Source organism: Pseudophryne corroboree, chromosome 6, assembly GCF_028390025.1.
Source record: "Pseudophryne corroboree isolate aPseCor3 chromosome 6, aPseCor3.hap2, whole genome shotgun sequence".
NCBI lineage: Eukaryota > Metazoa > Chordata > Amphibia > Anura > Myobatrachidae > Pseudophryne > Pseudophryne corroboree.
In genome coordinates this window covers 393,701,890-393,725,675 of record NC_086449.1, presented here as the reverse complement: position 1 = coordinate 393,725,675, position 23,786 = coordinate 393,701,890, and the positions used below count along the sequence as shown (strand labels likewise).

The window sequence follows — 23,786 nt, the reverse complement described above, 5'->3', positions numbered from 1 at the left end:
TGACGTTTGACGGCAGATAAGAACCACTTGGCCCATCTAGTCTGCCCATGTACATGCACACACTTACACACTAGAGTTAATTTCTGTTGGGAACCAATTAACCTACCAGTATATTTTATTTTTGGATTGTGGGAGGAAACCGGAGTACCCATTGGAAAACCCACGCAAGCACAGTAAGAATATACAAACTCCACACAATTAGACATCTCATTGTATTTATAATGCACTCCAATTGAGATGATTATAAGTTTTCAGTTGCATTGATACACATAGTTTTGATTATCGACGTTTCAGTGCCTGAACACTTTTATCAAGATGTGAACAAAAAATATCCTACAAACTGCAGAGCCAACTAACACTAGTCAAATACCCATAAAAGCATAAATATATATTGTGTCATTTGTACAAGGATTTTTTGTTTTCAAATATTTTTCTATACACTTAACTTTAGTTAGCAGTGCATAGTAAATGCAGAATGTTAATGCCAGTGTGCATATAGCCTAAATTCGCCAGATTTGATCAGCTGATTCACCATCTGAAGAACACTTTAACTGATGACTCGTTTGTTGGACATTTCCTACATAGAAGTTTATTTGTGCCCTGCAGCTGATGGAGCTGCAGTGATAGCAGTTATTACAGATGTGTCCTCATACATCTAGCCTCAATACGCCGTGAGACTCTGCAAGCGTCAGGGTTCTTTTCTTGACCAAAATGCGTCTTGGTCGCAATGTGATGTTACTAGTCCGCACCAGGAGACTGTGCTGATTGATTTGATATGTGACACCTGTATATCTGTATGTGACTGAGTCTGTACAGTATACGGAGCACAGCAAAACTAATATTGGAAAAATCGGCGGCTGCTACATTGATATATCATTGAATCAGCAGTCTGCTGGTGCATCCAGGTCACATACCGTTACGACTAAGATGAATTTTTTTTCAAAAAGGTGCCTGATGCTAGCAGAGTGTAACGGGACTTGGTGCGCCGAGAGGGGTGTTTGGAGCGACTACAGCAATGGTGATGTATGAGGACACATCTGTACATCACATGCTAACTGATCTCGGTAGAAACCGGGGCAGAGTTTTGGGGGATATCTGGACACTGTAAATGGACACTGAATGTATGTGGCTAAGAACCAGTGTACACATACATGTTTGAACTGTCGTGTACATGCTTACCTGTGTGAATTGAGAGAAGGTGTCAAGCTAACGATTGGGAGTGCTAATGTGTATACTGTATGTGTGTGTGCATCTGACTAAACTGTTTCTTAGTGGTGTATGCAGGAGTATGAGCATAGTGTGTACGTTTTTTTTTTTACTCAAAAGTGAGCACACATTGTGCTTGTTAAGTGTGCACTCCAGTGTGGTGACATGTTTATCACTACTTAGCGTAACATTCTTTACCTGCCCTCTACCGATGTATAGCAGCGCAGCAGCAGCCAAGTCTGGAGCAGACCTCTGACACCCTGTGTGACTGCGTGCCTACCGAACCCATGACCAGTGGTGCAAGTATACGGGTACGCTCGGGTACGGAGTACCCATAAGAATTTGGCAGTGGGTACTCAGTACCACCTGCCACACACTTTGCCATTACCACAATTATAATGTGCCACAAAGCAACAAGACTATGGTGCTTGGCAGCATGATGGCTCCTCTGGCTCCTCCCACTTTGTCAGGGTTACTGGAAGTGCGACAGTGGCTGTATTTTCCTGTTATAATGGAGGCATTACTATATATTGTTATTAAATTGGGGGCATTACTATATATTTCTATTAAACTGGAGGTATCACTATATATTTCTATTATACTGGAGGCATTACTATATATGTTTAGCCTTGCATCCAGATTAAAAACAAAATGGGACTGTAGTGTGGCCACACCGCTAGTGTCATGTAGCCTCTCCCCCTAGCAGCATGTGGTCACGCCCCCTCACAACACATGACCACGGCCATTTTTCGGCACTCAGTACCACTAAGAAAATATTTCTACTTGAATCACTGCACATCATGCATAAGGGGGTGGGGCCACAGGCAGTAGGAAGTAGAGAACTGCCAGGAGTTTTGGCAGCTCTATAGGTTGTTTGGGTGGCTCTCCAGTAGCACTACTGGCTGCAAGGTGCTGTTCCAGGCACCCTGCAAGCCACATGCAGGTGCCATGACACAGCGACAGTGCCTTTCCCAGGGCATTGCACCCCAGACAACATCGCTGAGCATGTCTGTGTGACTGAGCATCTATCTGTGTGTCTGTGTGACTCTGGACGTGTCTGTGTCACTGCACATCTGTATCTGTTTGTCTGCATGACTCTGAGCATGTCTGTCTGACTGAGCATCTGTATCTGTGTGTCTGCATGACTCTAAGCATGTCTGTGTGACTGTGTATCTGTATCTGTGTGTCTGCATGACTCTGAGCATGTCTGTGTGACTGAGCATCTGTATCTGTGTGTCTGCATGACTCTGAGCATGTCTGTCTGACTGAGCATCTGTATCTGTGTGTCTGCAGGACTCTAAGCATGTCTGTGTGACTGTGTATCTGTATCTGTGTGTCTGCATGACTCTGAGCATGTCTGTGTGACTGAGCATCTGTATCTGTGTGTCTGCATGACTCTGAGCATGTCTGTCTGACTGAGCATCTGTATCTGTGTGTCTGCAGGACTCTAAGCATGTCTGTGTGACTGTGTATCTGTATCTGTGTGTCTACATGACTCTGAGCATGTCTGTGTGACTGTGTATCTGTATCTGTGTGTCTGCATGACTCTGAGCATGTCTGTGTGACTGTGTATCTGTATCTGTGTGTCTGCATGACTCTAAGCATGTCTATGTGACTGTGTATCTGTATCTGTGTGTCTGTGTGACTCTGAGCATGTCTGTGTGACTGAGCATCTGTATCTGTGTGTCTGCATGACTCTGAGCATGTCTGTGTGACTGAGCATCTGTATCTGTGTGTCTGCATGACTCTAAGCATGTCTGTGTGACTGTGTATCTGTATCTGTGTGTCTGCATGACTCTGAGCATGTCTGTGTGACTGAGCATCTGTATCTGTGTGTCTGCATGACTCTGAGCATGTCTGTGTGACTGAGCATCTGTATCTGTGTGTCTGCATGACTCTGAGCATGTCTGTGTGACTGAGCATCTGTATCTGTTTGTCTGCATGACTCTGAGCATGTCTGTGTGACTGAGCATCTGTATCTGTTTGTCTGCATGACTCTGAGCATGTCTGTCTGACTGAGCATCTGTATCTGTGTGTCTGCAGGACTGTAAGCATGTCTGTGTGACTGTGTATCTGTATCTGTGTGTCTGCATGACTCTGAGATTGTCTGTGTGACTGAGCATCTGTATCTGTGTGTCTGCATGACTCTGAGCATGTCTGTGTGACTGTGTATCTGTATCTGTGTGTCTGCAGGACTCTGAGCATGTCTGTGTGACTGTGTATCTGTATCTGTGTGTCTGCATGACTCTGAGCATGTCTGTGTGACTGAGCATCTGTATCTGTGTGTCTGCATGACTCTAAGCATGTCTGTGTGACTGAGCATCTGTATCTGTGTGTCTGCATGACTCTCAGCATGTCTGTGTGACTGAGCATCTGTATCTGTGTGTCTGCATGACTCTGAGCATGTCTGTGTGACTGTGTATCAGTATTTGTGTGTCTACATGACTCTAAGCATGTCTGTGTGACTGAGCATCTGTATCTGTGTGTCTGCATGACTCTGAGCATGTCTGTGTGACTGCGTATCTGTATCTGTTTGTCTGCTTGACTCTGAGCATGTCTGTGTGACTGCGTATCTGAATTTGTGTGTCTGCGTGACTCTGAGCATCTCTGTGTGACTGCGTATCTGTATCTGTTTGTCTGCATGACTCTGAGCATGTCTGTGTGACTGCGTATCTGAACCTGTGTGTCTGCGTGACTCTGAGCATGTCTGTGTGACTGCGTATCTGTATCTGTTTGTCTGCGTGACTCTTGAGCATGTCTGTGTGACTACGTATCTGTATCTTGTTTGTCTGCATGACTCAGCATGTCTCTGTGACTGTAGGTCATTGCCCCCCCAAACCTTTAATCGAGTTTAGGGAGACTGTAGATGTGTGTTATGGAAATAACATTAATTTCACTGATGGGAGAGGTCAGAGTTCGCACCAACTATCATTACATTCCAGTTCATTCATTGCCTGGATCTGTAATATGAAAGTTAATTTTTGTTTTTAGTTCTACTGTAACGCTAAGAGCCCCTTCAGACTCATACTTGAGAGAGAGAAATAAACTAGTCACAAGTTTTCCCTGGAATTCTAACATTGCATGATTGTTTTTACTAAGGAACAGGCAATTGCGTGGTCATATGCTAATCATATAGAAAAAATGGCATGATTGGCACTGAGTCACCGAGACTTCATGTTGACATGAAAAAAGGTTACAGTTAAAGTCAGCTGAAGTGATTATAAGGAGGTCTATTGTGAAGAGTTGTAACATATTGTATTAAGTTCCTCCTAGTAGAAAATGATTGCCTGTGTCATAAAATAATTCAGTTACAACCTTTGGGCAATATGATATATACCTTAACTACAACATGTTTGTGAATTCTAAAAGACCATTATTAGATTTGTGGTTTCCACCAAGTGTTCATACAGTATAAGAATGTTATCCAAGCACAAGTAACCCTGCAGTGTTTCATTTCAGATACAATTAATTCTGACTTCAAAAGCCCTTACATTGTTTCTTGGCGTAAAGCCAGTGAAGGAGGGGAGTAGTTTAGTGAATGAAAGCATTGGGTTTAGAAACGTTGCCTGCTATTTAAAGCAAAGTAGCAGGGTGTCCTGTGTTCTTGTGTCAGTCTCAGCTAGAAATCATAGGTTGTAATCTGCTGCGATGCTATGTGTTAGTAACACCACAGAACATGTTTATTAAAATACAGTATATTGTTACACAGGCTGAACATTTTTACGTTGTGATAGTGTAGCATTTCTAAATTCTTTATTTCATGTAGAAAAACACATTTATTCTCTATACCATCATTAGCCCTCTTATAATATTTGTTACTCTAAAACTAGGCATACACTATACAATTATCTGTCAGATAATCTGTGATTGGTATGAAAATCTGGTAACAGATGAGAGCAAATGATAACCGACCATTTGCTACCAAACAGTGGAAAATGGACAAAACCTGTCTGTGATTTAACCAATTTGTATAAACGACAGTTTTTGCCCATTTTCCAGTGTTTGGTAGCAAATGGTCGATTGTCAGTTGCTCTCATCCATTGCCAGGTTTTCATCCCAACCACAGATTATCTGACAGATAATTGTAGTCGCATCACATTGTGACTAAAATGCATTTTTGGGTAAAAAGACATGAAAAAACTAGCCAAGCGCTAGTAGAGCCACACAGGACATGGCGTACTGAAAGGGACTGTTTGGCGTGACTTCAGCAATAGTGTATGTAGAGGCATCTTTAGGGTGTTTTGTAAAATTTAGCTTATAGCCAATAAATAATATTATAAAACCTTATTTCAGTTTATATAGTAAATTTGTAACACTTTCAAAAGTCCAAAACTTTTTTTTTGTTATGGTACAACTCATAACCATTCTCTGGGGGAGATTCAAATGTTTGAATAGTCGGTTGGGTGTCTGTTTTTTCCTGTCTATTAGATAGGAAAAAAACAGACTCCCAACTGACTTTTCAAACATTTGAATCTCCCCTCTGAATGTAAAGGGTGATTAGTTCTTTACAGTTTGCCATTATTTTTAGTATTTCTCTCTTTGAATTACAGACAGTTTATTAAAAAAAAAACCTCTAAAGTGCTTAATGGGCTCTACACACCGGGCAATGTAACCGATTTTATTGACCAACGATATTATCGATGGTCAATTTTGTCTACACACTGGTCAATTTGGATGATATGAGAGTACATACATCTATATCGCCCAAATTGACTTGCATGTATAAACGAGGATAGATCAACGATGAACGATCGCGGAGCCATGCATCGTTCATCGTTGATGCATACACACTGGAAGATATGTACGATTTACCGTTCATTTTTGAACAATATTATTCATATCGACCATCGTAATCGCTAAGTGTTTAGGGCCCATAAGTTTAAGAGGCCTTAATATAGACACAAATATACTATAATGCTTTGTATGAGAGTAGCTTACTTAATTACATAAAGTAAAGGCGTTATATGTATTAGAACTAATTTTTAGACTTGTCTAGTACAATATGCAGTCAGTAGGAAACTAATTTGTTGAAAACGATATCCCATAAATCTATTTGGCATTAATTTGTGGTATGATGCATACAGGTAATCCTGATTTTATATGTCGTTTTACGTTAGGCTTTGAAGTCTCGCAACACTTTATTTCTACATCAGGAAACAGACAAAAATCTAATTAAATTAGGTGCCATTACAATGACATCCGTACACTCACATGTGATAATCTTTTCCAAATGTAACATCTCTTGGGATGGATTTACCAATATCATTATATGAGATAATTTCTTTATATTTAGGAGGAAGTCAAAATTTTCTTGACCCCTGGAAATTTGCAGTGACAGCAGGCACAGAGCATAATACAGTTTGAAGTGTTGGTACAAAAAAAGTTAATTCTGTATTTGTCAGATAAAAACACTTTAGTTGTAATGAGTTTTCAATCTTCTCGCGAACAGTAAAACGCTGGATTTATTTTCCATACCCAGCATAAACTTCTATAAAATGTAAACATAAATGTTGTATTCTTATAGGTTTTTTTTTAACGTAACTATTATAAAAGTATTTGCAGTTTGTCGATGTGCATTTTCCACCCAATTAGTGTTTTAAACCTCAAGAACATACTGTTAAAGTTCACATTCCTTCAAGTCTTCATGCTTGCCAACATCTATATTAATAAACCTGAACTGTCTGTAGTAATATTCTGCTGTATGCAGTCAGGGGACATATAATATTAATTGTGTTACTGTGAACATTGGTATTCCAAAAGCAAAGGGTATACTCACTTCCCGTGCACTTGTTCTTCTTTATGAAGCTGCTCTGACAAAACTGAGAGAAAGGTAGTTACACATTCAGGGGGACATGTACTAAGCAGTGATAAAAGTGGAGAAGGGAGCCAGTGGAAAAGTTGCCCACGGCAACCAATCAGCATTGACGTAACATTTCCAATTTGCATATTATACAGTTGTACGGAGCAGCTGATTGGTTGCCATGGGAAATTTCTCCACTGGCTCACTTTTCCAATTTTATCACTGCTTAGTACATGCCCCCCTCAGCCCCTTGCAGATTTCACACTATGCCATGTGGCTTGGTGTGGCTGCTATAGGCCCAGCAGCGAGCAGGGATCAGCAATGTGTCCATCTGCTGAGATCCTTGCTCTATTCTTCTGAGTATACATTAGGGACTGTGTGCATTTGCATTTCAGTTCCACTTATCGGAGAGGAACTGAAATCCTAAAAGGGACTTCACTACGCATCCTTTGCTCAGACTCACGCTCAGAAGGGCACAGTGGGGGCATCCTGACTGGTAAGTGGATACACATCTCCCACTCTTATGTTTCTGAACAGCTACATCTAAGCTATGTGTGGTACTGTGTAGCAGATCTTGCTGCAGTACAATCCTAGTCACGAAAATGGTTTTTACCTCTATTATGAAGTCGTCTACTGAATGTAATTTTATTAAAATGTATTATGAAATAAATATGATGCTTATAAAGTCCAGATAATGAAAGGCATTATACTGTGTAATAGGTTTATTCTGAAAAACCAGAACATTTACAGAGACTGAAATTTTCTTAGCCAGTTCGCTAAAATGTACATCTGTCCCTGGAATTGAGGGGCTCAGTGGAAAAGAGGCACATGCCATATCTACATGGATTTTTAATTTATGCTGCCATCAATTGGCTTCTGCAATCTAGTGTCTACTCCACTAACTTCTAACATAGTGGGTTGTGCCTATTTCTCACCAGCAGCAAAATACAAATCCCTGGTATTATATTTCAAGAAATATCTAGTTGTAAAGTATAAAAAAGTAATTTTGTGGCATGTGTCTCTTTTCTACTGAGCCCCTCAATTTAGGGGCCCAGGCCAGCTGCTGAAGGTGCCCATTGTCCCAAATTGCAATTTACAGCATCGGGCATAGTATTTTACAGTGCATTTGTCCACGCCTACCCCCAGTTCCCAGGCCCCATTGAACGCTCAATATACATGTGTAATACAAAGGGCTAAATGTAATAGGGTCTGAGTTGCCGGAGGTGCGGGAGTTTATGCGAGAATGCCTGTTTTTTTAAAGCAGTAATCATTTGCAAGGGAAAACCAACCTTTAAAAATACAGGCATTCTCGCATGAAGCCCCGCCCCTCTGGCTTCTCACACCCTATAACATTTTACCCAAAGTGTCTGTTTCATAAAAGTTTCTTGATAACGTTTCTGCCAATTGATGGGAGTTTATCAAATAAGATTTATTAAAATAATAATTTTCCTTACATTGTTGTCAGTATTTTAATTAATTAGCTCTTTTTAACGGGAATTCTGTAACAAAAAGAGTCTGAATGGAATGTAGTTTCTTATGTAAATTAAGAGTAAAATAAACTGAAATATGCTGTATTGTAAATGAAATATGATAGATCACTGACATAATAGATGCACTTTCCTAATGTATATATTGAGTATATTCTTTTAGCCTAGACCAGAGGTCCTCAAACTCGGTCCTCGGGGGCCCACACAGTGCATGTTTTGCAGGTCTCCTCACAGAATCGCAAGTGAAATAATTAGCTCCACCTGTGGACCTTTTAAAATGTGTCAGTGAGTAATTAATACACCTGTGCACCTGCTGGGTTACCTGCAAAACATGCACTGTGTGGGCCCCCCGAGGACCGAGTTTGAGGACCTCTGGCCTAGACAATAGGAAATGTTAAAGTTTGCTTTTTATACAGTATAAGCCCCTACTAGAAGTATGATTCATTTCTATACACAAACCAAATTCTCTATAGCTCTCAGTAATCCAGCTTTCAGACATAAAATCCCAGCTTCAACCCGGGTCAGACCTGAGATACAGAGCATGGGTTGAAGCTGGCTACCCCTTTCATACATGGGTGGCGAGCCGGATTATTCCCAGGTAGTCCCCATTCATACCGGCCCAATGTTTTCTAGTGACCTGGGTATTCTGGCATTCAGTGAGTGCTTAGAGATGATATGATCTCCAAGCGCTATTGTGCCCATCCAATCAATTTCTTTTAGGTTTTACCCAGGTCATTGAGACCCGGTTCGCACCTTTCAGGCCTAATCCGGTTTGTCTACCCAGGTTGCAAGTCCCGGGAAAAACCCCGCTAAGGAGCAGTGTTGCGGATCCAGGACTCTCAACCCAGGTAGACCCTTTCAGACTTAAATCGCACCAGGTTCACAAAAACCCAGGAATTAGGCTTGTGTCTAAAAGGGGTATATGTGAGGAATAAAACCACAGTCACAAATTACAGCAGTTTTGGTGCTGTTTACAAAGAGTCTGCATAAAGCTTGTATTGGGCTCCTCAGACATTACTTGCACATAGTGACGATTTGGCTTTCAAATGTGGAATTTTCTCTTTTTAGCAACAGTAGGCGCCATTGTGTACCAGCGCCAGCAGCAAATCCCCGTTTCAAATACCGCAGCCTCCGGTGAGTACTGCCACATAGGATGTCCTCAAGTAGTGTTCAGCTATGTAGCTCTTAGCTCTGCATTAGTAGCTTCTTGGCTCTTGACATAATATTTTGGTATAATGTCTAATAAAATGATAGTCTTGTTACCCTACAAATAACATTTATATAACTCCTGTGTCTATAACACATGCATGTAATCCAACTGAATCCACATAAATAGATTTGAAATGAATATGTAGATGAACTAACCAGCCAAAGGACTGCATACTAATATTTTTGACCACATGGTTAACCCTTATAAATACTTTATGTGATTTACTGTAAAGTGAACTCAGCTTGGATCACCTTAATTGATCTCTGCCCCTAAGAAAAAATGTCTTGTGTGTGAATAAATATTCAAAGTTTGTACATGTGCACATTAAAATAATGTCAGAATAAACTACACTAATTAACATTTAGCCTTTGGTGATTATTTCATCATTATCCACCTTAAACATTTAAATAGCTGCTTACAAATGAAGTCACTATGTTGAAATACATGACAATTTTCATATGGTTGTGAAAGATTCCCATATATGTAAATGCTGCTATAATATTACAGTTGGTCACTTGGATTGGTTTACTTGTTGTACTGTAATGCGATGTGAAAATGCATGAAAAGAAAATCTCATGTATAAGTTATGAATGAAAAACAAAGCAAAAAGCACAGTCTGTTCATCACATTGTCTTAAAACTGTTACTGAACAAATTAGGTCAGGCTTGAACAGCTTTCCCTTCCTGCACAGATAGCATTTATTGCTGTTAGTAAATCTCCATTATTGTCCATTAGTTTAACACTTGGTATTATTGTTCCTGGTGCATAGCATTAGATAACTGATGGTGTTACATACTGCACTTTGTAGCATTTCAAACGGCCAAAGAGGGAAAGGGATCAGACTTTTAACAGCAGACTTTAAGAAACAGATCGTAGTACTATGTACAGGTACAAACATCCCATTTAAGTAAATACACCATAGATAACTGGGAATTATGTCCGTATGTTGTATTTAAGAGCACGGCAAGGATCTTTCCATATGGCGCCATACATGTCTCACAAAAGGGAATATGTAGAAGGGAAGAGGGACAAGGATGGGAAGTAGAATGTAATATTTTGGATGCCTGAAATTGTATGTATATTTAGTTACATGAGGAACAGAACTGCATTACCTAATTTCCTCCTGTAATTGGTAAGTTCATGACCCGTGATTTCTCAGCCTTCTGGTACTCATAAAAAGGTGTCAGTACTCACCTACTGCTACCAGTTGATACAAGATGTATATGCATTTCCACAATCTGAATAAGTTAACAGATTCTTATTTCATTCATTTCTGAATCAATTTCACTGTTTTTAGAACTAATTAAAACAATTAAAAATGACACCCAAAAAAGAGGTGCAAGTAATGCATACCGCTGAGTACCACCAGAATAAAAACACTGCTAGTATATATGTAAATGCATTCTGCATAGTCATTTATGCAATTTAAATGGTGTCATTATCTCTGGATGGTTGTGCAGTGTAAAAACAGGGCAAGAATGTGGATAAGTGGATTTAAACAAATACAGTTCAATTCTGTAAATGTTTCAAATTCATGGTGTGAAAGAAAGTAATCTTTACTATAGAAAAAAATAGTTCAAAGTAGTTATCACTGTGTGAGATTAAGTCCTGTGGATAACCAAGTTTCAGAGAACAAATCCCCTAAACCTTAGCCATAGCAGGCCAGGCTAGATCCACCCTTGGCTAAACTTGCTTCCAGCATAAATCTTTAAAGAGAAAGACATATAAGACAATATACTGGCACGACTGGCAGTGGCAATGAGTGGGTTACATTTACAGTACTTTCTGTAGTGACATAAAACACCAGAAATACAAATTCTCTGCGCGGTAATTCGTAGCATGTAAAGACTATCCATGTTGTTTTTTTACATGTCAAGTGAATAATTCCATAAATGAAGAAAATTGATTTATGACTTCTTCCAACTGTGCTGAGAAAGCACTGATATCTTGCTATTCAACTAGAGGGTGGTGTTTGTGTGCTCAGATATAATTTCATTTGGGAGTAGCCTTACATGTTATCACTTAACTGGATTAACTAGATACTGCATCCAGCACCCACCCATTCACACATCTTCAATGTCTTTAATAATGTTTACTTAGTGAAAAATTGCTTTTATGTCTGCAGGGTAAAAGAGCAACTGAGTACGTTTTCCTTTAACTGACCCACCCATTCATTATTTCTGATAATCTTAACAAAGGGCTGGCATTTCTATGTGTGTTTCCTGAAACCATTGTTTCACTGATTTGTTCACAGCATCTTATAATGACCTTATCCTAATATATAAATAATACTATAGTAATAATGTAAGGATGATCCAATTCTACTCAATTAGTAAGAAAAATTTAGAAATCTGGATTTATCTTAAATCCTTCAGTTACCGTATTTTTCGGACCATAAGACGCGCCGGACCATGAGACGCACCTAGTTTTTAGAGTAAGTAAACTGGAAAAAAAAGAGCCAGCATACACAGACAGACAGACAGACACACACACACACACACACACACACACACACACACACACACACACACACACACACACACACACACACATCAGAGCCAGCATACACATACACAGACACACACACACACACACATCAGAGCCAGCATACACAGACACACACACACACACACACACACACACACACACACACACACACACACATATATTGTAGACAGTACCAGTGGTTCCCCGCGTCCAGGCTCTCAGCGAACGCTTGCCCCGGGTGCACTCCTGAGGACCAAGGAGGTGTGGGGTAGATGCCGGGCTCTGCTGCTGGGCTCTGAGATGCGCCGCGCTCTGCTGATGACGGCGCAGCAGCAGCATCCAGGACCCGCCGGTTCCCCCATGTCCAGGCACTCAGCTAACGCTGCCTGCAGGGAAACTCCTGAGGAGGGAGGAGGTGTGGGGGAGCGGGGGGGGGAGTCACATGATGCCGGGCTCTGCTGCTGGGCTCTGAGATGCGCCGTGCTCTGCTGATGACGGCTCAGCAGCAGCAGCAGCATCCAGGACCCGCCGCTACACGCGAACTCCATCTGCATCTGCTCTTATTCGCTCCATAAGACGCACATACTTTTCCCCCCACATTTTTGGGGAGAAAAAGTGCGTCTTATGGTCCGAAAAATACGGTATATGTTTTACTTCATAGGTCTTCTGTATAGCTAAACAGAAAACATAACCATTGGATTGATTGATGTGTTGGTGTACTTAGTGAACAGTACTCTTTAATCGTAATGTCATTGTCAGTACTTGTCTGTTATGGTTCCTACACATTGATAAAGCAGATTATTTATCTTATATAAAACCCTTTGTGAGGTCTAAGAACACTGTATGCTATTTACGTATGAAGTACCGTAAGGGTACGCTTGTTGCGTAACAATCGCTTAGCCGTGGTCGAGACGCTCAAGCGTCACGTTCGCTCACGGCCAAGAGATCACAGGCAGGCACGCTATTGGCTGCTGACTAACATAATGGTTCACTATAGCGTAACGGACGCTGTATCGGGAGCGGGCTGCTCGAGCGATACAGACGCTCACGAGAATACGCTGTTGGTATCGGGCACACTTATGGGTGAGCGACTACCGTAATGCTACGCTATCAGCGTAGCGGACGCTCGAGACCACGAGGAGATCACGAGCGGCGCTGACGCTCACAATGTTAAACCTTTAAATCTAAACCATAAACAGTATATTATGCAGTAAAACCTTAGTGTAGTGATAGTGTGTAGATGCAACCTTGTGTAACCTGATTAACTTAAAAGCTGTTTGAGCGTCACCGACGCTCTGAGAATACTAGACACTATAAGAAATACACAGATACCTGGGCTTAGGGTCCAACGCCTAATATATATATTTTGAATGATATACTTGCAAAAGAATTAATACAAATACAAATCATACACTACAATATAACATAGACTAACTAACCAGGTAACTACACAGTAAATACAATACAATTAAGTTTAAGAGAAGAATGAGAGAAAGAGAAGAGAGAGAGAGATATGGCCCATAATAACAAGAGAGAAACAGTATGATTACGGAGAAAAACTTACGCACAAAGGAAACGATCGCATGCGCCTCTGGACATCCAGCTCCCGATTTTCAGCAATGATAACCGTTGAAGAGTAAGAGCTGGATGTGATCGGCCTTTCTATTTATGCCCCACACACAATGCAATTCAATGGTCCCTACAATCTCATTGTTCATTGGACACAGGAATTCCTCCTCGCATTATAACAAAAGGTCATAGGTTGATTCATACAGGTGGGCTGTGACTATTTCCAACAGCTCAGGTGGGAGGGAAACTGGGTTTCCCGCCGCATGGGTAATAAAGTGCAAATAAAGTAAATGTTCATAAACTTCTTATGTCCATAACTATTCGCACGAGCGATTGATCTGCTTCAAACCAACACCGGAATATTTCTAATTAAATATTCTTCCGATGGATACTAAACACCACTGTATTACTCCTGTCTGACCCTTCGTATCAAACAAAGAGGGATTTCTCTGTTCATGAACATTCTATATTAACCAAACTTTCAGAATCTATCAAAGGGACCATGATCTACAAAATACATTATATAGTGAACATATGTAACGATTGAGTCGCACGCTACGATCACATAAACTCTACCGTAAATACGCATACCGTGCGCCTGCGGGTGCCCGCGACTGTGAGTATGCGCACGTACGGGAGAGCGTACGCATGCGCAGCACGGACCTGTGTGAGGTGCAAATATGGTAGTGTGCATAGAGATATTTTTCTGACTTTGACAGTCCACCCTTTGGCAGTCAATAATAACTGCCACCTTCTAAAACATTTCAAAAGAGAAAAATATATGTCAGGGGTTAATACATTTACATGGTTGGGTAGGGGAGGAGAGGAGAAGGTAGGAAAAGGGTATGACCTAGTGAGATAGCAGAAGCATGTGTGTATGAATCCGTGCTTGGGGGTCATGTATCATGTATGTGTTTTAAATCAAGCTTCGAGGTATTGCGAAGTATACATTTGAATTCCTTCTTATCCCGTGGTACGGGTCTGTGGATGGGCTGTCAAACTTTACCGAGCTCTTTTCGGCTTTGGTTGTAACAAAATGGGGGAGCACATTGTAGTTGATGATACATGAATGGGGGAGATATGTGATTGCTGATATCTGTGCCTGTATTCCCTATCGACTATGTGTGTCATTACCTGAGGGTTGTAGAAATGAAGAAAAGACATAATTACGGTAAATGCGGTGGTAATCTATGTCAGGTAAATGTACATTCGTCGATTGAGGTCTTGTTTGGTGTCTGTTGAATGCAGTCTTCTTTGTGCTTTTGCTCATAAGGTGCGAGCAAAGCTGTCAATGTCCATAGATTTACAAAAGTGTTGGGCTAGCGTAATTTTAAAATTTCTAGGGAAACTGGGGATCCATGGCATAGTTCATCAAAAATCTGTGTATCAGGTTGTCAAAACTTCTTCTTTAATCCCTCTGTTGTCTGTATATCGGCTCATCAAATTCCTCGTCCAAGTGGGTCTTTTTACCTTGGAGGAAACGGAAAAACAGGTGAAAGAAACGGACCGTAGAAATCGCATTTTCATCACATCATTGTTTCTACATTTGGGTCATAAATCAAGTCCATTGGAATTACAGTTTCCTCACTCCTTAAACTCATTACCCTAGTACGATGATTGCACCTCATTAAAGCCTGACCGCATCTAAATATCAAACCAATCGTTATGATAACACCTAAGATACATAGGAGAAACTTCCCAACATCCATTATAACTCCTTGGGCCCATTCTCCTAAACCGGAGAACCAATTTCGCGGGTTCAACCATGACACCCAACCAGTCAGCTCATTACTCACAGCAGCAAGGGTGAGATTGTGTCTTCTGCGAAATTCCCACTTTAGTTGGAGAATATCGTCCATCTTTTGGTCTATGACCTCGACCGGGTCCTCGGTGTTATTCGTAATATATGTGCAACATTTCACGCCGTATTGTGTTGCCAGTGTGACACAATATCCGCCTGTTACCGCTGTGAGGTAATTAAGAACCATTCTATGCTGGACTAGTTCTGTTTTGTAAGCCTGAAGTTCCCTTCCAGTATACCTAAACGTGTCATCATACATTTCAGTGATATTATCTAACAAATTGGCGAGCGCAGAAATGTATTTATAATTCAACACTCCTCTAGCGGTGTGAGTGATATCTAACGCGATTAAGAATTGAATCCCGGTGGATTCACTGATCATGTCAGAGGCCGGGTGCTCTGTTCTTTCTATCAGGTGCCGTTTAACGATGTGCTCGTAATGAGTATGAGTATAAGGAGTTTGGGCAACACGGTGTATGTCTTTCATTTTGTCATGTGATACAGTCATTACTTCAGGCAGTACTTTTCCAATATAACACAATCCTTCAGAGTTTGGGGCAAGCCACTTGTACGCCTTTCTCCCGCATATGAAATATGCATCATCGGGGAGAACATATGGGACGGAGTAGGACATAACCATATTACACACCTTCCATGTGAAATCTCCTAACCCTAATTCTTCCATCTGCTTAGTACACGTATCAGGTTGTATGATATGTGCACAGTATCCCGGTGATACCTCTCCAACTCTAGTAATCCTATTTCCTAAGGTATACCTATACCGGAAAGATTTTCCTCTACTGGCTATGTGGCGTACAAGCTCTGTATCTGTAGGCATTCTATCTGCTCTATGCGAAAAGGTCATGGTGTGGTTACTCCATGACACTTCCCAATTTCCCGGCTTTCGGGGATTGGAGATGTTGAAACATAATAGGGACCTATCCACATGGTATTGGTGGAGCTTCAAACTAGGAGGACTGGAGATATTAAACCTTCTGTCCACCGGTCTCCCACCACTTAACTCAAGTACCTCCCCTATCGTTAAAGGAAATGGTACTAGCCCTGATTTGCTATGACCTTGAGGTACTTGAGAGCATACCCAACAATCTGTTTTATTTAACACACTACCCACTAAGGAGTGATAGTCACTCAATGGATGCCGGTCCATATGGATATTAAAACTGGATTGGCATTTCTTTATGCACCCATCCTCAATGACATTGTTACAGAGCCGACAGATACAGTTTTCTTCAGCTAACAATCCTTCACAATTCCTTCTACGGTCAATGCTATCGGATCGTTTTCTGATACTCGCCTTTGCTTGTTGATTATGTTGTTCTCGGAAAACTACGCCTCCATTTCTGTCATCAGAACCCATTCCAGAACCCCTCTCGACCTCCATGGTACTCTCGCCGGAACAAACTGCTCTGGTCAACATCATGGTCAACAGGAAAATCCGGATCACAGTCTCTTGAGGCAAGTCCATCTTAGGAGGAGACGAAGAAGAATGAGAAGGGGGGAAAAATAATATGAGGGAGAGGGGATGGGAAGTGGAGAAAAACAATAAAAGGGAACAGGGGATCGACAACTGCTTTTGATCTTGTGGTTCTCGATGCTCAGGTGCCGCCTTAGTCCTCCTGGAACAGACACTCTAGTGATACAACCTCTACCGTCTGTTCCTTATCACAGGACTTCTCTGGATCAACGACCTTCTTACAGTGGGACGAATGAACCCAAGTCTCTCTCTCAGCAACCTTCAATGCTGTAGTGCTAGTCAATAAGACCTGGTATGGTCCTTCCCATCTGTCAATAAGGCAACCTGAGCGTAGAAAATTCCGTATCATTACATAATCCCCAGGTTCAATGTCATGACAATTACTATCTGGTAAATCAGGAATCACTAACTTCAGATTATCATTTTGATTCCTTAACTGTTTACTCATGTTAATCAAGTATTTTACAGTCACTTCATTGTTACACTTCAAATCATCCTGAGGGTTAATCATGACATGCGGTTGTCGACCAAACAAGATTTCAAAGGGAGACAGATTAAGAGGGGACCTGGGAGTGGTTCTGATGCTGTACAGTACAATGGGTAAAGCTTCTGGCCATGTCAATCCTGTCTCTGCCATCACTTTACTCAGTTTATTTTTAATAGTGCTGTTCACTCTTTCCACTTTCGCACTCGCCTGTGGACGGTATGGAGTGTGCAGCTTGCTATCAATTCCCATCAATTTACACATTCCTTGAAAGACATCACCTGTAAAATGGGTACCCCTATCACTTTCGATAATTCTGGGGATACCATATCTACATACAAATTCCTGCACAATTTTCTTAGCTGTAAACATAGCGGTATTTGTGGCCGCCGGAAATGCTTCGACCCAATTTGAGAAAACATCTATACAAACAAGTACATATTTCAAATTTCGACAAGGGGGTAATTGAATGAAGTCAATCTGTATTACCTGGAAAGGGCCGCCGGCAGGTGGGATATGGGATGGTTCTGTAGGTATTGCCTTTCCAATATTCTTTCTCAAACAGGTAAGGCATGACATGGCTCTTTTACTCGCATGAGAGGAGAATCCTGGGGCGCACCAATATGCTCTTACCAACTTGCACATCCCTTCCTTGCCTAGATGAGTCAGCCCGTGAGCTGCTTCAGCCAAACACGGAAGATATGCTCTGGGGGCCACTGGTTTACCATGTCCATCCGTCCAGAGTCCTGAGGACTCCTGGCCATATCCCTTTGCCTTCCAGACTGCCTTTTCCTGTGTGGAACACAAATTTTGCATCTCACACAACTTCTGTGTGTTGATGGTATTAAATACCATCAGTTGTGTGGTGTCTGTCTGTCTGGGGGTACCAGCTGCTAATTTAGCCGCTTCGTCTGCTCGGCTGTTACCAAGCGATACTGGGTCTTGGCTATATGTATGTGCTTTACATTTGATAACAGCCACTCTGTCGGGTTCCTGTATCGCTGTTAGAAGCCTTTTTATGTGAGCTGCATGCGCTACCGGTGTACCAGCTGCCGTCATGAAATTTCTGAGGCGCCATAGGGCTCCGAAATCATGGACTACCCCGAATGCGTATCTAGAATCGGTGTAGATATTGGCTGATTTGCCCTTAGCCAATTCACATGCTCTGGTTAGGGCGACCAGTTCAGCAACCTGGGCTGAGTGAGGTGGGCCTAGCGGTTCCGCTTCTATGGTGCCTTGGTCATCTACGACTGCGTATCCAGTACACAAGTCTCCCGAGTCTGACTGTCTATGACAACTACCGTCCGTGTAGAACGTAAGTTCTGCATCTTCCAGTGGGTTGTCACTGATGTCAGGCCTTGCGGTAAAATTTTGGGTCAAATATTCCATACAATCATGAGTGTCTTCCTTTGTGTTAAATCCTCCTTCCCCACCACTCTCATCCTCCACCCTTTGTGCCTGTCCAGGCACACCTGGGAGATATGTTGCAGGATTTAATGCACTGCATCTCCTTATGGTGATGTTTACGGGGGCCATTAGTGCCAATTCCCATCTTGTAAACCGCGCTGATGAGACGTGTCTGGTTTGGGCAGAATTTAACAAGGCTGACACTGCATGTGGTGTATGAATTGTGAGGTTGTGACCTAGCACGACGTCTTCGCTTTTCGTTACTAGCAATGCTATCGCAGCAACGCTTCGCAAGCATGTGGGGAGGGATCGCGCTACCGTGTCTAGCTGAGCGCTGTAATATGCTACTGGCCTGCTGGCATCACCGTGCTTTTGGGTTAGTACGCCTGCCGCGCAACCAGCACTTTCTGTTCCGTATAGTTCAAAGGGTTTCCCATAGTCCGGCATACCTAATGCTGGTGCCTGCGTTAGGCACTGTTTAAGTCTCTCAAATGCTGCCTCAGACTCGTCTGTATGCGAAATCCGATCAGGTTTGTTTGAGGAGACCATCTCCTGCAAAGGTAACGCTAGGATGGAAAACCCTGGGATCCAGTTACGGCAATACCCACACATTCCTAAAAATGTTCTGATCTGTTGCTGGGTTTGTGGCAGAGTCATGTCTCTAATTGCTTGAATTCTATCAGCGGTCAGGTGTCTCAGTCCTTGTGTTAAACAGTGTCCCAAATATTTTACCTTAGTTTGGCATAATTGCAACTTGTCTTTGGAAACCTTGTGTCCTGTGTCTGAAAGATGAAACAGGAGCTGTTTCGTATCCTTCAGGGATGCCTCCAATGAATCAGAACACAGTAGTAGATCAATCATCCACGTACTGTATTAATACTGATCCACTCACTGGTTGGAAAGACTGTAAACAATCATGCAAAGCCTGAGAAAATATACTTGGGCTATCTATGAATCCTTGTGGTAATCGAGTCCATGTGTATTGGACTCCTCTGTATGTAAATGCAAACAAATATTGACTGTCAGGGTGCAGAGGTACCGAAAAGAAAGCGGAGCAGAGGTCAATAACAGTGAAAAATTTCGCAGTGGGAGGGATTTGCATTAGGATGACAGCTGGATTTGGCACTACGGGGAACTGACTCTCAACTATTTTGTTAATCCCCCTTAGATCCTGCACTAGCCTGTAACCCCTCCCCCCACTCTTTTTCACAGGGAAGATGGGACTATTAGCAGTGCTGGACGTTCTTACCAGAATGCCCTGTTGTAGCAAGCGCTCTATTACTGGGTAAACTCCTAACTCCACCTCTGGCTTCAGAGGGTACTGTGGGATTTTTGGAGCTATCCTACCATCTTTTACTTGTACAACTACCGGAGCTACGTTTGCCATTAATCCAGTGTCCTGTCCATCTTTTGTCCAAAGTGACTCTGGTATCTGAGATGTCATTTCTTCTACCTGGGAGCTGGATGTCCTATTTGTCATAATGGTATGTGACATTAATTTTGACGGGGAGTCTAACATGTCTCGCACTTCCTGAGCGTGATTCTCAGGTATGTCCAAGAATACACCTTCAGGAGTACAATAAATGACGCACCCCATTTTACACAATAAGTCTCTACCCAGGAGATTGGTCGGTGCCGATGCAGCCAGCAAAAAGGAATGCTTGGTATGTAACGGCCCTACTGTAATCTCGGCTGGTTTGCTAACAGGGTAGTGCTGGACTACTCCCGTTACCCCTATGGCTGGAATTGTCTTACCAGTGGTTCTTATGCCCACTGTCGAATTTATCACTGATTTGGCCGCCCCTGTGTCTACAAGAAAGTTTAATGATTTACCAGCTACATTGATTGCAATTTCTGGTTCACTTCCAAGGCTTGCAATCAATTTTACTGGCTGCAGATTACAGGTATGGCCACACCCCTATTGGGTATGGTGACCTCCCTGAATCCCGCTGGCAGCAACTACTTGTGAGGGAGTTAGCTGGGAACTACCAGAGGTTTGCCAATCTCTGTTTGGGGGGTATCTTTTTGTTTCCCCTGCATGTGGCTCATAACTCCGTTTCTGCGGACCTTGCTCCCAATGTCGTGTGTCGTGTCGTTGTCTAGGGGGTTGATAAGATTTTTGTACATTTCTCGATCTACAGTCTCGTGCAAAGTGTCCCTGTCTGTGACAAAAATAACATGTTACCACATTTGACTTACCCACAGGGTTTGGTGATGTTAACACAGGCTGTTTTGTGGTCAGGGCCTGTATACTTACTGCCATTAACTTATCACTTTGTTGTTCCCTGTGTCTGGTGATGTTCCTATCGTGATCAATAGCAGCCTCTCTCAAAGTAGCCACAGACAGACCTCGCCAACATGGTTGTGTGGTCTGTACCCTAGTCTTTAATGATTCTTTTAAACCATCCATCAGTACCGATACTGCTACTTCTCGATGGTTTATGTTTGTTTTAATGTCCTCTATGCCTGTGTATTTTGCCATTTCTGATAATGCTCTGTGAAAATACTCTGCAGCTGTCTCTGACTCCTTCTGTTTAATGGAGAATATCTTGTTCCATCTGACTACCGCTGGGAAATACTCTTTTAACTGTAAGTTTATTCTTTTTACATTGTCTTTGTTGTACACATCTGTAAGAGGTACATCCTGATCTAATCCGCAATCAGCTAAAAATTGAGTTGCGTCAACATTGGAGGGTAAACATGCTCTCAGCAATATCTGCCAGTCTTTATTGTTGGGCTCTACAGTGTTACCTAAGTCTCTGATGTATTTTTGACTGGCAACTAAGTCTTTTCTAGGGTCAGGGAATTCAGACACTATGGTCCTTAATTCCATTCTGGAAAATGGGCTATACATGGCAATGTTCCTCACAGGGGTGACTCCTGATGTGTCAGTTTTCCCATTTGGAACAGCTATTACCCTAACAGGAGTAACTCTAACAACATCACTCTGTGTGGGTTCTACAGCCTGTGGTGAAATGGCTTCAGCATAGTGTATGGTGCCGTACTTACCTGTAGATACGACCTCACCTATCCCTCCGCTAGGGGCCTTTGTTACTAATCTCGTGGGTGGAGCTGTGCCTACTGTGGTCTCTGCTATGGTGGCTGCTAGAGAGAGCGCTGAAATTGTTGCCGATTCGTCTTCTTGATCACACTCCTGAGGAAAGTTCAAAACAGGGTACAACTTGCACGGGTTAATACTTGCATTGGTTAATTGGTTAACATTATCTTTAACATTTACACAGTTGCTAAGTGTTTGTGTGTTACACCTTGGTGCGTCATTCTCCGCAACCAATTTCTCTCCCGATATATATGGTGGCGGTGGGGCCGTGGCTATCAGTTTTCTGATTGAGCCAGATCCCGCCGCCTGAGCCAATCCTCTCTGTATGTCACCCTCCTGTTGCCACAACTGCAAATAATCATAATGCTTGATTCGTCTCTTTGCTGATTTAATGAGACATATCCTTCTCCTTAAATTCGTTAACACTTCTGTGCTGAAGCTACCTACTCTTGGGAATTTCTCCCCGTCATGTACTGTCATTCTCTCCCATTCATCACATAAAGCTTCTGTGTGACTTCCGTATTTCTCACACATTACATACCTTGCCGACCCAATTGGTCAGTTTACTGAATCAACCCGAACCGAGGTTGATCGCCCCCTACCTGAACAAGTGGCCCCCATAGTTCGAAGGTGTTGCTTTATTCAACCAACCCTTACGCAAACCAAATGTCCAAAATAGGCTGACGGTGGCGGTTTACCGAGTACCCCACTCACTCGCCCACGCCGACCAATACGACCTGATCACACCGATATGGTGCTGGCGTACTCGACCTAGGGCCCCTGCGACCTGAACCTCTATTTACTGGAACCTGTGAGGGTGCTCCGAAGAACACTTACTCTTTCCAGTAACTATTGGTTGCTGGATAGTTCCTGAGTGAGCAGCGAACTTCCCTTAAAATAAAAAAAAATTACACAAATCACGTTAGAATGTACAAATAGCGTTTATGACCTTCGTACACAAATAGTACCGGTCAGGTTTACTAATGTACACAATTACGTGCGGTACAGTCGTTCAGCAAATAAGCAACTAATCTTATGTACGGAGTGACCAGTGGAATCGAAAATTGCGGCTGCGAATTCCTTCAGCAAGAGCTTGTATGGCCTATATGGGTGTTGCACCAACCCTTTTCTTGGTGTTGTGCCTGTTGACTGTATAGCGGACTTCCTTGTCTGCTGTACCTGAACCTGTTGGTCTGCTATGACCTCCTGGTCTGTTACAGTATGACCTCCTGGTCTGCTACACTCTAATGCTCAAATTGTATATTTAACCAGGGATGCCTCCCTAGCCACCATGTACGTCACTTACACGCATGTACCTCACGAGAACTCGACTTTTCTTGTGGTTCAACCTTTAAAATTGTATACAACACACTCACTCACCACATGTACACTTTTGTTTCTATTTCTATTTCTGCGCAGAAATTTCTCTTTAGACCAGATGTGTTACAAATTAGGAGAAGGATCTATTAATTTAAATTTCGAATTTTTTAAAAAAAAATAGATTTGCGCGATTTATCGCCTGTCGTTATTTACCGCGTGGCGCTACTTATCGCGTTGAGAGGAGAGAAAAAAAAACTTGTGATTTGAGTTACGTGGGCGTACCCGTACGCTCCGTTGCGTAATATACGCTGCGTGCGTCGGCCTTTGGTTTGCGTGCACAAATCTCAGTCCTTGTTAGAGACACGTGTACGCAATATAAAGATCCACCGTAACACAATTTATATGTTTATCAATGTAGATGATCCTTGATCATCTACCGCACACCACACTGACTTCGCCTTA

The 23,786-nt window shown here is 42.2% G+C and overlaps 1 protein-coding gene across 4 annotated transcripts in view; it reads left to right on the top strand.

Annotated features, from left to right (window-relative positions):
- Positions 1-23,786, top strand: part of SFMBT2 (Scm like with four mbt domains 2) — a 349,877-nt gene that overhangs the window by 190,641 nt on the left and 135,450 nt on the right. For 3 of the 4 annotated variants that reach the window (XM_063926812.1, XM_063926813.1, XM_063926814.1), the window contains exon 5: positions 9,562-9,627. The exons of the other annotated variant lie outside the window; for it this stretch is intronic. In XM_063926812.1, the coding sequence (XP_063782882.1) occupies positions 9,562-9,627 (66 nt within the window). The remainder of the gene's footprint in view (positions 1-9,561; positions 9,628-23,786) is intronic. 4 annotated transcript variants of the gene reach the window in all.